We start from the raw sequence: 17,228 nt of genomic DNA, 5'->3' as shown, positions 1-17,228 counted from the left end.
GGCCTGTACTCTGGAGCGGAATCGATTTGGAGGTGGAGGGTCCGTCATGGTCTGGGGCGTTGTGTCACAGCATCATCGAACTGAGCTTGTTGTCATTGCAGGCAATCTCAACGTTGTGCATTATAGGGAAGACATCCTCCTCCCTCATGTGGTACCCTTCCTGCAGGCTCATCCTGACATGACCCTCCAGCATGACAATGCCACCAGCCATACTGCTTGTTCTGTGAGTGATTTCCTGCAAGATAGGAATGTCAGTGTTCTGTCATGGCCAGCGAAGAGCCCGGATCTCAATCCCATAGAGCACGTCTTGGACCTGTTGGATCGGAGGGTGAGGGCTAGGGTCATTCCCCCCCAGAAATGTCCGGGAACTTGCAGGTGCCTTGGTGGAAGAGTGGGGTAACATCTCACAGCAAGATCTGGCAAATCTGGTGCAGTCTATGAGGAGGAGATGCACTGCAGTACTTAATGCAGCTGGTGGCCACAAGACTGTTACTTTTGAATTTACCCCCCCCCCCCCCTTGTTCAGGGACACATTCCATTTCTGTTAGTCACATGAACTTGTTCAGTTTATGTCTCAGTTGTTGAATCTTATGTTCATACAAATATTTACACATGTTAAGTTTGCTGAAAATAAACGCAGTTAACAGTGAGAGGACGTTTCTATTTTTGCTGAGTTTACATACAGCAGACATTACCTTTGGCTGCACCGAGTCGTATTAACAGAATTCCCATGCAGCCTTGTTTATACATTTGAAACATGAGATGTAATCTACACCTCTATTAGGATGATAGATGTAATCTACACCTCCATTAGGATGATAGAAACCCTCATTATTTATTTTCATGATTTTTCAATTTATTTGAAAAATGTATTATTTCTATATTGCCTACACTTTCTCGTTCTGAATTTCTAATTTGAGTGGGGGGGTGTGGCTTTGTGACAATGATCACAAGAGGAGCTGATCACCGATTTGACAGCTCCAACACAGTTCCACCTCCAAAACACTCACTATGTGGCTGTCTGCTATCTCCGGTAACGCTTGATCTGATTGAATCTGGGCCTTAGTCTACACGAAACATGTGACAAATACAATTTTATTTGAATTTGACCTTGTTCTGTTCTCGTGTAAGATTTGAAAAACTCAGAGATAGTGACACTGAGGAACCTGACCAAGGAGAGTGCTGGGGTGTATAAATGTACCGCCAGCAATGATGTGGGAGAGGAGAGCTGCACCGTAGAGGTCAAGATGCACTGTGAGTAACCCAGGCTATAACCAACACCCACGTACACACGTCTCATATTATAACCCCATTAGGGTTACCAAAGATGATCTGTAGGACAGTAATAGCTATCCCATTCTTTCAACCTGTGAACCATATTCATCTTTGTGTACATTTTAGATGTGCGGGGCATGGGTGTGGTGGCGGGCGCCGTGGTGGGCGTGTCCTTCGGTGTCCTCCTCATCATTCTCATTATTTGGCTGGTGTTCCGCAAGAAGGAGAAGAAGAAATACGAGGAGGAGGAGACCCCTAACGAGATCAGGTACACACAATCACACACACACACACACACACACACAGAGATTTAGGTTAGTTAAGGTAATTTGCAGATAGACAAAAACACAGAACATATTGAATCAAAAATAACAAAAAGTAAATACATAAACAGATGGGGTGGGAACAAACGTCACCTAGTTGGTACAAAAAGGGACTTGACTTCACTCTCAGTGCCTGTGTAGCATCCGCTCTCCAGCCTGTGTACCATCCTCTCTCCAGCCTGTGTGCATCCCCTCTCCAGCCTGTGTAGCATCCCCTCTCCAGCCTGTGTACCATCCTCACTCCAGCCTGTGTGCATCCCCTCTCCAGCCTGTGTAGCATCCCCTCTCCAGCCTGTGTAGCATCCCTTCTCCAGCCTGTGTAGCATCCCCTCTCCAGCCTGTGTAGCATCCTCTCTCCAGCCTGTGTAGCATCCTCTCTCCAGCCTGTGTAGCATCCTCTCTCCAGCCTGTGTAGCATCCTCTCTCCAGCCTGTGTAGCATCCCTTCTTCAGCCTGCAGGTTCCTCCCCATCCCTCAGAGCAGGTTCCTCGCCATCCCTCAGAGCAGGTTCCTCCACATCCCTCAGAGCAGGTTCCTCCCCATCCCTCAGAGCAGGTTCCTTCTCATCCCTCAGAGCAGGTTCCTCCCCATTCCTCGGAGCAGGTTCTTCCCATCCCTCGGAGCGTCCTAAATTTTGTCTGCTGCCTGCTGGCAGTGCTTGTTACAACAGCAGCTATTTTTTGGCGATAGCGGAGCCAGTGCTGGGCTGAATTCTGCAGGCACATGGGGATGGCTGCCTACCAATAATGGAGTGGCATAGCAAGGGGAAGAGTCGCGTAGCTGACAGTCATTTCTGTCCTGTTGACATATGGAGCATTAGCGGCGACACATATCAAACTCATGTTTAATTAGAGAAGGTGAGGGGTTGCTAATGAAGTAGTGACAATTAAGTGCATGTCGATGAGGTGCTGTCCTTACCTGATCTAACTAGGGTTCATTGTAAGAAGGGGATACCAGTTATTCTGTCATTCAGAGTACCATGTATTTGGTCAGCTACTGCTGTTACTGCAAAGAACACATCAATTTTATATGAAGACGTACAAGTTCATAATGGATGCAGACATACACTACCGGCCAAAAGTTTTAGAACACCTACTCATTCAATGTTTTTTCTTTATTTTTACTATTTTCAACATTGTATAATAATAGTGAAGACATCAAAACTATGAAATAACACAAATGGAACATAAATGGAATCATGTAGTAACCAAAAAAAGTATTAAACAAATCAAAATATATTTTATTTTGAGATTAAAATAGCCACACTTTGTCTTGATGACAGCTTTGCACACTCTGGGCATTCTCTCAACCAGCTTCAAATCAAATGTATTTATATAGCCCTTCGTACATCAGCTGATATCTCAAAGTGCTGTACAGAAACCCAGCCTAAAACCCCAAACAGCAAGCAATGCAGGTGTAGAAGCACGGTGGCTAGGAAAAAGTCCCTAGATAGGCCAAAACCTAGGAAGAAACCTAGAGAGGAACCAGGCTATGTGGGGTGGCCAGTCCTCTTCTGGCTGTGCCGGGTGGAGATTATAACAGAACATGGCCAAGATGTTCAAATGTTCATAAATGACCAGCATGGTCAAATAATAATAATCACAGGCAGAACAGTTGAAACTGGAGCAGCAGCACGGCCAGGTGGACTGGGGACAGCAAGGAGTCATCATGTCAGTTAGTCCTGAGGCATGGTCCTAGGGCTCAGGTCCTCCGAGAGAGAGAAAGAAAGAGAGAATTAGAGAGAGCATACTTAAATTCACACAGGACACCGGATAGGACAGGAGAAGTACTCCAGATATAACAAACTGACCCTAGCCCCCCGACACATAAACTACTGCAGCATAAATACTGGAGGCTGATTCAGGAGGGGTCAGGAGACACTGTGGCCCCATCTGATGACACCCCCGGACAGGGCCAAACAGGTAGGATATAACCCCACCCACTTTGCCAAAGCACATCCCCCACACCACTAGAGGGATATCTTCAACCACCAATTTACCATCCTGAGACAAGGCAGAGTATAGCCCACCAAGATCTCCGCCACGGCACAACCCAAGGGGGGGCGCCAACCCAGACAGGAAGATCACATCAGTGACTCAACCCACTCAAGTGACGCACCCCTCCTAGGGACGGTATGAAAGAGCCCTAGTAAGCCAGTGACTCAGCCCCTGTAATAGGGTTAGAGGCAGATAATCCCAGTGGAAAGAGGGGAACCGGCCAGGCAGAGACAGCAAGGGCGGTTCGTTGCTCCAGAGCCTTTCCATTCACCTTCACACTCCTGGGCCAGACTACACTCAATCATATGAAGAGATGAGTCTTCAGTAAACACTTAAAAGGTTGAGACCGAGTTTGCGTCTCTCACATGGGTAGGCAGACCATTCCATAAAAATTGAGCTCTATAGGAGAAAGCCCGGCCTCCAGCTGTTTGCTTAGAAATTCTAGGGACAATTAGGAGGCCTGCGTCTTGTGACCGTAGCGTACGTGTAGGTATGTACGGCAGGACCAAATCAGAGAGATAGGTAGGAGCAAGCCCATGTAATGCTTTGTTGGTTAGCAGTAAAACCTTGAAATCAGCCCTTGCCTTGACAGGAAGCCAGTGAAGGGAGGCTAGCACTGGAGTAATATGATCAAATTTTTTGGTTCTAGTCAGGATTCTAGCAGCCGTATTTAGCACTAACTGAAGTTTATTTAGTGCTTTATCCGTGCAGCCGGAAAGTACAGCATTGCAGTAGTCTAACCTAGAAGTGACAAAAACATGGATTCATTTTTCTGCATCATTTTTGGACAGAAAATTTCTGATTTTTGCAATGTTACATAGATGGAAAAAGCTGTCCTTGAAACAGTCTTGATATGTTCTTCAAAAGAGAGATCAGAGTCCAGAGTAACGCCGAGGTCCTTCACAGTTTTATTTGAGACAACTGTACAACCATTAAGATTAATTGTCAGATTCAACAGAAGATCTCTTTGTTTCTTGGGATATAGAACAAGCATCTCTGTTTTGTCCGAGTTTAAAAGTAGAAAGTTTGAGGCCATCCACTTCCTTATGTCTGATGCTTCTAGCGAGGGCAATTTTGGGGCTTCACCATGTTTCATTGAAATGTACAGCTGTGTGCCATCCGCATAGCAGTGAAAGTTAACATTATGTTTTCGAATGACATCCCCAAGAGGTAAAATATATAGTGAAAACAATAGTGGTCCTAAAACGGAACCTTGAGGAACACCGAAATTTACAGTTGATTTGTCAGAGGACAAACCATTCAGAGACAAACTGCTATCTTTCCGACAGATAAGATCTAAACCAGGCCAGAACTTCTCCGTGTAGACCAATTTGGGTTTCCAATCTCTCCAAAAGAATGTGGTGATCGATGGTATCAAAAGCAGCACTAAGGTCTAGGAGTACGAGGACAGATGCAGAGCCTCGGTCTGATGCCGTTAAAAGGTCATTTACCACCTTCACAAGTGCAGTCTCAGTGCTATGATGGGGTCTAAAACCAGACTGAAGCATTTCGTATACATTGTTTGTCTTCAGGATGGCAGTGAATTGCTGCGCAACAGCCTTTTCAAAAATGTTTGAGAGGAATGGAAGATTCGATATAGGCCGATAGTTTTTTATATTTTCTGGTTCAAGGTTTGGCTTTTTCAAGAGAGGCTTTATTACTGCCACTTTTAGTGAGTTTGGTACACATCCGGTGGATAGAGAGCCGTTTATTATGTTCAACATAGGAGGGCCAAGCACAGGAAAAAGCTGTTTCAGTAGTTTAGTTGGAATAGGGTCCAGTATGCAGCTTGAAGGTTTAGAGGCCATGATTATTTTCATCATTGTGTCAAGGGATATAGTACTAAAACACTTGAGCATCTCTCTTGATCCTTGGTCCTGGCAGAGTTGTGCAGACTCAGGACAACTGAGCTTTGAAGGAATACGCAGATTTAAAGAGGAGTCTGTAATTTGCTTTCTAATAATCATGATCTTTTCCTCAAAGAAGTTCATGAATGTATTACTGCTGAAGTGAAAGCCATCCTCTCTTGGGGAATGCTGCTTTTTATTTAGCTTTGCGACAGTATCAAAAAGGAATTTCAGATTGTTCTTATTTTCCTCAATTAAGTTGGAAAAATAGGACGATCGAGCAGCAGTAAGGGCTCTTCGATACTGCACGGTACTGTCTTTCCAAGCTAATTGGAAGACTTCCAGTTTGGTGTGGCGCCATTTCCGTTCCAATATTCTGGAAGCTTGCTTCCGAGCTCGGTATTTTCTGTATAATAGGGAGCTAGTTTCGTATGAGAAATGTTTTTAGTTTTTAGGGGTGCAACTGCATCTAGGGTATTGCGCAAGGTTAAATTGAGTTCCTCAGTTAGGTGGTTAACTGATTTTTGTCCTCTGGCGTCCTTGGGTAGACAGAGGGAGTCTGGAAGAACATCAATCAATCGTTGAGTTGTTTGTGAATTTATAGCACGACTTTTGATGTTCCTTGGTTGGGGTCTGAGCAGATTATTTGTTGCAGTTGCAAACGTAATAAAATGGTGGTCCGATAGTCCAGGATTATGAGGAAAATCATTAAGATCCACAACATTTATTCCATGGCACAAAGCTAGGTCCAGAGTATGACTGTGACAGTGAGTGGGTCCAGAGACATCTTGGACAAAACCCACTGAGTCGATGATGGCTCCGAAAGCCTTTTGGAGTGGGTCTGTGGACTTTTCCATGTGAATATTAAAGTCACCAAAGATTAGAATATTATCTGCTATGACTACAAGGTCCGATAGGAATTCAGGGAACTCAATGAGGAACGCTGTATATGGCCCAGGAGGGGCCAGTAGCTATAAAAAGTGATTGAGTAGGCTGCATAGATTTCATGACTAGAAGCTCAAAAGATGAAAACGTCTTTTTTTTTGTGTAAATTTAAATTTGCTATCGTAAATGTTAGCAACACCTCCACCTTTGCGGGATGCACGGGGGATATTGTCACTAGTGTAGCCAGGAGGTGAGGCCTCATTTAACACAGTAAATTAATCAGGCTTAAGCCATGTTTCAGTCAGGCCAATCACATCAAGATTATGATCAGTGATTAGTTCATTGACTATAATTGCCTTTGAAGTAAGGGATCTAACATTAAGTAGCCCTATTTTGAGATGTGATGTATCATGATCTCTTTCAATAATGACAGGAATGGAGGAGGTTTTTATCCTAGTGAAATTGCTAAGGTGAACACCGCCATGTTTAGTTTTGCCCAACCTAGGTCGAGGCACAGACACAGTCTCAATGGGGATAGCTGAGCTGACTACACTGACTGTGCTAGTGGCAGACTCCACTATGCTGGCAGGCTAGCTAACAGCCTGCTGCCTGGCCTGCACCCTATTTCATTGTGGAGCTAGAGGAGTTAGAGCCCTGTCTATGTTGGTAGATAAGATGAGAGCACCCCTCCAGCTAGGATGGAGTCCATCACTCCTCAGCAGGTCAGGCTTGGTCCTGTTTGTGGGTGAGTCCCAGAAAGAGGGTCAATGATCTAATTCTATCTTTTGGGAGGGGCAGAAAACAGTTTTCAACCAGCAATTGAGTTGTGAGACTCTGCTGTAGAGCTCATCACTCCCCCTAACTGGGAGGGGGCCATAGACAATTACTCGATGCCGACACATCTTTCTAGCTGATTTACACGCTGAAGCTATGTTGCGCTTGGTGATCTGACTGTTTCATCCTAACATCGTTGGTGCCGACGTGGATAACAATATCCCTATACTCTCTACACTCGCCAGTTTTAGCTTTAGCCAGCACCATCTTCAGATTTGCCTTAACGTCGGTAGCCCTGACCCCTGGTATCAGTGTATGATCGCTGGATGATTCGTTTTAAGTCTAATACTGTGGGTAATGGAGTCGCCAATGACTAGAGTTTTCAATTTGTCAGAGCTAAATGGTGGGAAGCTTCGGCGTCTCAGACCCCGTAACGGGAGGAGTAGAGACAAGAGCAGGCTCGGCCTCTGACTCCGACTCGTTGCTTAATGGGGAAAACCGGTTGAAAGTTTCTGTCGGCTGAATGAGCGACACCGGTTGAGCATTCCTACAGCATTTCCCTCCAGAAACTGTGAGGAAGTTGTCCTGCTGCGGGGACCGTGCGAGGGGATTTATACTAACGTTACTATCTGTACTTACTGGTGGCACAGACACTGTTTCATCCTTTCCTACACTGAAATGACCCTTGCCTAACGATTGCATCTGAAGGTGGGCTTGTAGCACAGCTATCCTCGTCGTAAGGCGATCGTTCTCCTGTATATTACGAGTACAGCGACTGCAATTAGAAGGCATCATGTTAATGTTACTACTTAGCTTCGGCTGGTGGAGGTCCTGACGAACCATGTCCAGATAAAGCGTCCGGAGTGAAAAAATTGAATGAAAAAAAAATTACAATAATTGAGGGAAAACCAAAAATATAAACGGTAATTAAAAAGTAAAAAACGTTAAGTTGTCAGGTAGCAAAGTAAGGTTGGCAACAAAACGCACAGCAACACGTAAACAAGTCTGCAAGTTGTGACCGGAAATGGCTTCACCTGTAGTAGCCGAGGTGAGTAAGACATTTAAACGTGTTAACCCTCGCAAGGCTGCAGGCCCAGATGGCATCCCCAGCCGCGCCCTCAGAGCATGCGCAGACCAGCTGGCCGGTGTGTTTACGGACATATTCAATCAATCCCTATACCAGTCTGCTGTTCCCACATGCTTCAAGAGGGCCACCATTGTTCCTGTTCCCAAGAAAGCTAAGGTAACTGAGCTAAATGACTACCGCCCCGTAGCACTCACATCCGTCATCATGAAGTGCTTTGAGAGACTAGTCAAGGACCATATCACCTCCACCCTACCTGACACCCTAGACCCACTCCAATTTGCTTACCGCCCAAATAGGTCCACAGACGATGCAATCTCAACCACACTGCACACTGCCCTAACCCATCTGGACAAGAGGAATACCTATGTGAGAATGCTGTTCATCGACTACAGCTCGGCATTCAACACCATAGTACCCTCCAAGCTCGTCATCAAGCTCGAGACCCTGGGTCTCGACCCCGCCCTGTGCAACTGGGTACTGGACTTCCTGACGGGCCGCCCCCAGGTGGTGAGGGTAGGCAACAACATCTCCTCCCCGCTGATCCTCAACACTGGGGCCCCACAAGGTTGCGTTCTGAGCCCTCTCCTGTACTCCCTGTTCACCCACGACTGCGTGGCCACGCACACCTCCAACTCAATCATCAAGTTTGCGGACGACACAACAGTGGTAGGCTTGATTACCAACAACGATGAGACGGCCTACAGGGAGGAGGTGAGGGCCCTCGGAGTGTGGTGTCAGGAAAACAACCTCACACTCAACGTCAACAAAACTAAGGAGATGATTGTGGACTTCAGGAAACAGCAGAGGGAACACCCCCCTATCCACATCGATGGAACAGTAGTGGAGAGGGTAGCAAGTTTTAAGTTCCTCGGCATACACATCACAGACAAACTGAATTGGTCCACTCACACAGACAGCATCGTGAAGAAGGCGCAGCAGCGCCTCTTCAACCTCAGGAGGCTGAAGAAATTCGGCTTGTCACCAAAAGCACTCACAAACTTCTACAGATGCACAATCGAGAGCATCCTGGCGGGCTGTATCACCGCCTGGTATGGCAACTGCACCGCCCTCAACCGTAAGGCTCTCCAGAGGGTAGTGAGGTCTGCACAACGCATCACCGGGGGCAAACTACCTGCCCTCCAGGACACCTACACCACCCGATGTCACAGGAAGGCCATAAAGATCATCAAGGACATCAACCACCCGAGCCACTGCCTGTTCACCCCGCTATCATCCAGAAGGCGAGGTCAGTACAGGTGCATCAAAGCTGGGACCGAGAGACTGAAAAACAGCTTCTATCTCAAGGCCATCAGACTGTTAAACAGCCACCACTAACACTGAGTGGCTGCTGCCAACACACTGACACTGACTCAACTCCAGCCACTTTAATAATGGGAATTGATGGGAAATGATGTAAATATATCACTAGCCACTTTAAACAATGCTACCTTATATAAATGTTACTTACCCTACATTATTCATCTCATACGCATACGTATATACTGTACTCTATATCATCGACGGTATCCTTATGTAATACATGTATCACTAGCCACTTTATACTATACTATGCCACTTTGTTTACATACTCATCTCATTTGTACATACTGTACCCGATACCATCTACTGTATCTTGCCTATGCTGCTCTGTACCATCACTCATTCATATATCCTTATGTACATATTCTTTATCCCCTTACACTGTGTACAAGACAGTAGTTTGGAATTGTTAGTTAGATTACTTGTTATTACTGCATTGTCGGAACTAGAAGCACAAGCATTTCGCTACACTCGCATTAACATCTGCTAACCATGTGTATGTGACAAATAAAATTTGATTTGATTTGATTTTGATTTGGAATGCTTTTCCAAAAGTCTTGAAGGAGTTCCTACATATGCTGAGCACTTGTTGGCTGCTTTTCCTTCACACTGTGGTCCGACTCATCCCAAACCATCTCAATTTGGTTGAGGTCGGGTGATTGTGGAGGTAAGGTCATCTGATGCAGCACTCCATCACTCTCCTTATTGGTAAGATAGCCCTTACACAGCCTGGAGGTGTGTTGGGTCATTGTCCTGTTGAAAAACAAATGATAGTCCCACTAAGCACAAACCAGATGGGATGGCGTATCACTGCAGAATGCTGTGGTAACCATGCTGGTTAAGTCTCCCGTGAATTCTAAATAAATCACAGATAGTGTCACCAGCAAAGCACCCCCACACCATAACACTTCCTCCTCCATACTTTACGGTGGGAAATATACATGCAGAGATCATCCATTCACCCACATTGTGTCTCACAAAGACACGGAAGTTGGAACCAAAAATCTCCAATTTGGACTCATCAGACCAAAGGACACATTTCCACTGGTCTAATGCCCATTGCTCGTGTTTCTTGGCCCAAGCAAGTCTCTTATTATTTATTATTGGTGTCCTTTAGTAGTGGTTTCCAGAGGTGGGACGAAGTCATTGTTTTAGAAGTCATAAGTAAGTCTCAAGTCTTAGCACTCAAGTCCCAAGTCAAGTCAAGACAGGCAAGTACGAGTCAAGTCTCAAGTCAAGAGCGTCAAGTATCAAGTCAAGTCTCAAGTTCTAAACTTTGAGTTGAGTCCTAAACAAGTCATAATGTGCTCTTCACCAAATGTAATACCATTTCATATTTTTAACAAGAGTAATAGTACATTACAGTTATGCAAATCATGAATGCTTTTAAAAATATCTATATATTTATTACTTTCCAAATAAACGTTATATTTCCATGGAAATACATGGATAGCCATGAGAAAGACACACCCCCCCAATAGTGATCGACTATCGAGCATCGCTATGGGGCGCAATCGGGCGATATAGGCTTGTACACAATAGCCCAACCTTAACACACACACACACACACACACACACACACACACACACACACTCTCTCTCTATCTCTCTCTCTGTGTGGTTACAGTAGGCTAACGTATGTCAATGATTTTAGGAACAGCAGTAGGAACAGCAGTAACATCAGGCAGAATTTAGGCTACCAACTGCCTAGCCAGTTGTAGCACAATCTTGGGTGCAATGATCACGTTCCCACACTGACTGACTGTGTGGAGGCTCATTGATTTAATGTTACGTTAGCCTACACCAGTAATGTAATAAAATATATAGCTGTCGGCTATATTACCGTTATTTGTGTAGCTTCAAATGTCGAACCAAGTTGGAAATTGTTACGCCTCCAGCTGTAATTTTCTTCCTGCATTTTTTGCAAGTTGCAATCTGTTTTTTGTTGATACAGCATCGTCTTTATATCCTAAATCAATAACTTGGGGTATCATCTTTCCAAGGGCTCCATCTGAATTCACCCGCTGACATTCCTCTGCACTGCCACGTACAACTTTTTTCCAGCTGGCTCAATTTGATTGGCTGCTATTTGATTCAAACTGTAATCCGTTAAATGAAGAGCTGATGCGCTGCACACTTTTTAAAATATTTGGGCTTGGGGACGGTATCAAGTCAGGTTGAGTCATAAGGCTCAAGTCCAAGTCAAGTCACGAGTCATTGTTGTTAAAGTCAAAGTCGAGTTGTAAGTCATCATATTTGTGTCTCGAGTCTGACTCGAGTCCAAGTCATGTGACTCGAGTCCATACCTCTGGCGGTTTCTTTGCAGCAATTCGACCATGAAAGCCTGATTCACACAGTCTCCTCTGAACAGTTGATGTTGAGATGTGACTGTTACTTGAACTCTGTGAAGCATTTATTTGGGCTATAATTTCTGAGGCTAGTAACTCTAATGAACTTATCTTCGGCAGCAGAGGTAACTCTGGGTCTTTAATTCCTGTGGCGGTCCTCATGAGACAGTTTCATCATAGCGCTTGATGGTTGACTGAATTTCATGTCTTAAAGTAATGATGGACTGTCATTTCTCTTTGCTTATTTGAGCTGTTCTTGCCATAATATAGACTTGGTCTTTTACCAAATAGGGCTATCTTCTGTATACCCCCCTACCTTGTCACAACACAACTGATTGTCTGAAATGCATTAAGAAGGAAATAAATTCCACAAATGAAGGTACACCTGTTAATTGAAATGCATTCCAGGTGACTACCACATGAAGCTGGTTGAGAGAATGCCAAGAGTGTGCAACGCTGTCATCAATGCAAAGGGTGGTTATTTGAAGAATAACACTTGTTTGGTTACTACATTCCATATGTGTTATTTCATAGTTTTGATGTCTTCACTATTATTCTACAATGTAGAAAATAGTACAAATAAAGAAAAACCAAAGAGTAGTTGTTCTAAAACGTTTGACAGGTAGTGTACGCGTTGCGTTGTGTGTTATAATATGTTATGCATGCATTTAAACCATTATAGATGTGCTTGTAATTCACTCACTGTGCATTATGCGGAAGGTTGTCATTTCATTAATATTATCTTGTTTCATTGAGTGACATCCTTCAATGTCCTGAGCCACATGTCTTTGTCTCGGTCTCAGGGAGGATGCGGAGGCTCCCAAAGCCAAACTGGTGAAGCCCAACTCTCTCTCCTCGTCCCGTTCTGGAAGCTCCCGCTCGGGCACCTCCTCCACCCAGTCCATGGTCCACACCACTGCCCCCCGGGGGCCCCGCGCCCGGCTTCCTGACGTCGCTGCCCTCAAGGAGAACGGCCAGCCCCCCAGCTTCCCCCATCAGCCCCCTGCCTACACACAGGTGGTCCCCAAGACCCCTGAGCCCCGCACAGCCCCGGCCAAGCTTAGCCCTCCCCCAAAGCTAAGCCCCGGGAACCTGGCCCGCATGGGAGCAACGCCGGTCATGATCCCTGCCCAGACCCAGGCCTTTCAGACTGTGTAGGAGGGAGGGAGGGAGAAGTGGAGGGAGTAGACACAGACAGACACAAGAAGCCCCAGTACACAGCTGATAGCAACACCCAGCCTGCCCCCAGAAACCCTGTGAAAACCAGCCATATCATCAACTAAAAGTATAATTGAGTGCATTCTACGAAGGGAAGACTTTCGTAAGAGGTTTTGTCTCCTGTACAAACAATACAGAGCGAAATCTTTTGTTCGCATGATATCCCATGACAACAGAACATTCATTGTGTTTTTGCCTGATTTTGCTGACGAGGTCAGTGATGTGTATCATACTCTGACGAGGTCAGTGATGTGTATCATACTCTGACGAGGTCAGTGATGTGTATCATACTCCGACGAGGTCAGTGATGTGTATCATACTCCGACGAGGTCAGTGATGTGTGTCATACTCTGAGGTGGAAGAAGAGGAGCAAAGGGAGGACCCTGTGTAGAGTTGAGGTATTTTTAAACCAAACCGACAGAGCCATGAAAGCGGAATGGGCTATGGACAAAGGGAGGGAGGGAGTGAGAGCAAACAGGACTGTAAAAGATCAAACAAAGGAGATACACAGGCTGCATAGCTCAGCAGAGATCAGGCGAGGGTGTCTGGCTGTCTTACGACACCTGATACCTGCTACCAACCAGGACAAACCAGACGGCAGACAAGACAAAGAGAGAAAAAAAACAAAAAGACAGGAAAAGTAAACCTCTCTCTGGACTTGCCTGAGCACCACACCTACCACACTCACACACGCTGCCACACCGAGCCAATCAATATCTCCCAGGCTTCTTTGTTGGCATCACAGACCTCCATGTAATCTCCTCCGGGATACCCGCCAAGGCCAGCAGGCATGGTGATTGGTTTAGTAAGGAAGGGGGTGCAGGGGGTGCACCGATCGATTGACACACCAATGAGAGTGGAGGAAAGTTTGATGCTGATACAAGAGGGATGTTTGCCTGTGATTATACAAAGATGATATAGCTTAAGTAAGAGACTCCACCTAGACACGTCACCTGTCATCCTATACACCTGCACATGGGTCACTCGCAGCAACACGAAAGATATCAATATTGATTTCCCATCTTTCCTGTGCGTCCAGCACTATACACTCAACAAGTCTGGACTTATGTAACGTTATCTTCCCATGTTCATGGACAGCGTTAAGGCCATAGGAATATGTGACTGTGGTCATCATGGGGGATTATTAATGGCTGAAATATGTATTGCTTAATGTGTATTGTCTAATATTCTACGTTTCCTTTTTTCTATTTCATTTATTTCAGATTCCTTCAGAATGTTTAAAGATTGTTATTAAAGGGGTGAACTTAAGCCCTATCGATAAAGTGCCACAGTTGATGTTTGTTGAAGATGGTTAATGGCATTTCTGTTTTAATTTGTGTTGTGTTAAGGACATTTCCATTAATCCAAAATGAATGAACTAACATATGAATGTGTTCTATGCCGTGCAGTATATAAAGGGCTGGATTCAATTTGTATCGCCAACTAACGTGCAAGATCCGCGTTATAGCTCCATTTAAATGTAAAGGCAATGTTCCCGCGTTCGCGGAGACCGCATTCACAGTCGGCTGAATAGAAAATTACCTTTACATTTGAAATACTTCCGCGATATATAGATTGATTCCAGCCCAAAATCATTGGATGAATCCTTGTTTTTTAATGAGCAGAGATTTGCAGCAATACATTTAATCCCCTGCAGTTGAACTATGTCTGAAAAAATACAAAATATATTCTGTATAATGAGCAAAGGGCCATACACATCATAATATGATATCACATGCGTTGGCTCAGCACCATCTTGTGATTATAGAAGAACATTAATGATAATCCTAAAGAGGGCGTTGGGTTAACATACACATTTTAATTGAATACACCACAAAAAAAGTATTATTCACAAAACATTAAACACAGCTTTACAGTTTAAAATGGTTAACTCTACGGTACACCTGAGATTGATTCCATTTCAAGCAGAATGAAAAGGACAATAGCTTTGAGTGAAGTCTCTTCATGGTGGCCAAACAGAATTTAAACAACACTCAACCTCAGTAAAATATCCTGGCTGAAAGTGTTGAATTATGCCCTACCATTCTCTGATTTAAATGTCAACTTTTGCCTGAGCTTTCATCTGATCCAAATGCGTGACTTCTGCCTAGCGATAGTCTTCTCTGCCTCGACGCAGCAGAACATTGGTCCTTCAGTGTTATGACTGCTTCCTCCAAAGAGACACCCCTGTTATTCTGGCTCAATCGCAATGCAATGGATGAGATGTCAGGAGCTATTTGGAGTGACTGATGCTGTGGCGCCCTCCAGGAGAACCCAGCAAACTCATCTTAGATCACGCAGGAGGGAGGGCTCTTCTCGTCCAGCGGTGCAGAGCATAAGAGCACACTCGTACTCTGGCCTCCGAAATGGTTCAAACGAGGACGGGTGACTCGAGAGTCTATACTTCTTGAAAAAGGTTCAAAATTTACCTGGCTTTTCGTTCATGCCTGGTTGAAATCACCCAGATTAGTTTGTATCAATAATTGTATTTTGTAAAGTCGGCTTATTTTTGATGAGATTATTTCATGATCGTGGGCAGTTCAAAGAGTGAAAAGAAAATAGCAATTTTGTCTCTGTGACTCGAGTACTTCCAGCTTGCCCACTGCTGGTTGAAAAGCACCTTTAAACCAGGAGACGGATGAGTGGCGAGATGAGAGGACGACACCTGAGGGAGAGCTCCTGATTACCCACCACAACCCCCTTTGAATTTCCCATTATACCTTTAAAAGCCAATACAGGGAGGCCGATGATTGAATGTGGCTCTTACGGCCGTTTGATGGGGTAGGATACGCACCGGTATTGATTTTTCTGTTATCTGAGTGGCTCTGTGAATTCCCCTGGCAGAGGGCTCTGTGTCCTGAATCATTAGGGTTTCCACCCTTTTTCGTTTGAATGTCTTGCTTGGCAGACAGGAGGAATGGGAATGCTCCAAACCATGCTGCGGATAGGAACAACGTGAACCACAGGCGTTACGTTGCCCTTTCACCATGTATCGACTCCAAAAGGCCATTACCATAGGTTAACTAGTACAAAATTTGCTTCTTGATGTCATTTATTAGTCTGTCTACTAAATACCTCCACTATGGTTTGAGTGATGGGATCTTTGATATCATGCATACGGTGTAATGTTCAAGAGCGAAAGAATCCACCCAAAGCTGAAAAATGATGGATATGCATGTCACAGATACTTAACTAGAGAAAGAACAAAACTGTATTTTTGCCTCAATGCTTATATAAATATATAAATGATCATCTTGTACAAAAAAATGTTACAGTTAATACAAATGCTATGACTGTAAAAAAGGAAAGTTATGTTCATTTTGAGTTTACTCCTTTGGGTTAAGAATTCAATCATAAGTACTTTGCACTTTCTTAAACTGTGCTCTCTGTGTCCCGCTTGCGTTAAGTCCTTTTCACCAACAGCGTTAGGGGGGAAATGTTCTCTCTCACTCTATTTTCTTTGATTGACAATGTCATGCAGTTACTTTGAGTTGTTGTAAACCAAAAAGGAAATGTACATACCTCCTTCTCGAGTGAAAAATGTATATTTGTACAATATCTGAATAATTCCTGTTTTGGTTTGTAATAAAGCATTTGATGAATAGCCACTTGGTATGATTGTTCTCTACTTCAGACACGCCGGCATGTGTAGGACACAAAGTGCATTCGGAAGTATTCAGACCTTTTGACTTTTTCCACAGTTTGTTACGTTACAGCCTTATTCTAAAATGTATTAAAATATTTTTTCCCTCATCAATCCTAAACACAACACCCCATAATGGCAAAGCGAAAACAGATTTTATATAAATGTATAAAAAATAAAAACAGATACCTTATTTACTTAAGTATTCAGACCCTTTGCTATGAGACTTGAAATTGAGCTCAGGTGCATCCGGTTTCCATACGCCTTGAGATGTTTCTACAACTCGGAGTCCACCTGTGGTAAATTCAATTGATTGGACATTTGGAAAGGCACACACCTGTCTATATAAAGGTTCCACAGTTGACAGTGTGTGTCAGAGTTAAAACCAAGCCATGAGGTCCAATGAATCTCTGTAAAGCGCAGAGACATGATTGTATCGAGGCACAGATCTGGGGAAGGGTAAAAAAAACTATTTCTGCAGTATTGAAGGTCCCCAAGAACACAGTGGCCT

General features: G+C 44.4%; 1 protein-coding gene across 1 annotated transcript in view; it reads left to right on the top strand.

Annotated features, from left to right (window-relative positions):
* Window positions 1-16,659, top strand: part of LOC139419447 (CXADR-like membrane protein) — a 122,173-nt gene extending 105,514 nt beyond the window's left edge. The window contains exons 5-7 of the mRNA XM_071169396.1: window positions 1,132-1,254; window positions 1,402-1,543; window positions 12,660-16,659. Coding sequence (XP_071025497.1) covers window positions 1,132-1,254; window positions 1,402-1,543; window positions 12,660-13,014 — 620 coding nt within the window. The 3' untranslated portion in view covers window positions 13,015-16,659. The remainder of the gene's footprint in view (window positions 1-1,131; window positions 1,255-1,401; window positions 1,544-12,659) is intronic.
* Window positions 16,660-17,228: the final 569 nt, after the last annotated feature.

This window comes from Oncorhynchus clarkii, chromosome 10 (genome assembly GCF_045791955.1).
Source record: "Oncorhynchus clarkii lewisi isolate Uvic-CL-2024 chromosome 10, UVic_Ocla_1.0, whole genome shotgun sequence".
Lineage (NCBI taxonomy): Eukaryota > Metazoa > Chordata > Actinopteri > Salmoniformes > Salmonidae > Oncorhynchus > Oncorhynchus clarkii.
Note: the sequence above shows the minus strand (reverse complement) of the source record. Positions and strands in the feature narration are given on the sequence as shown.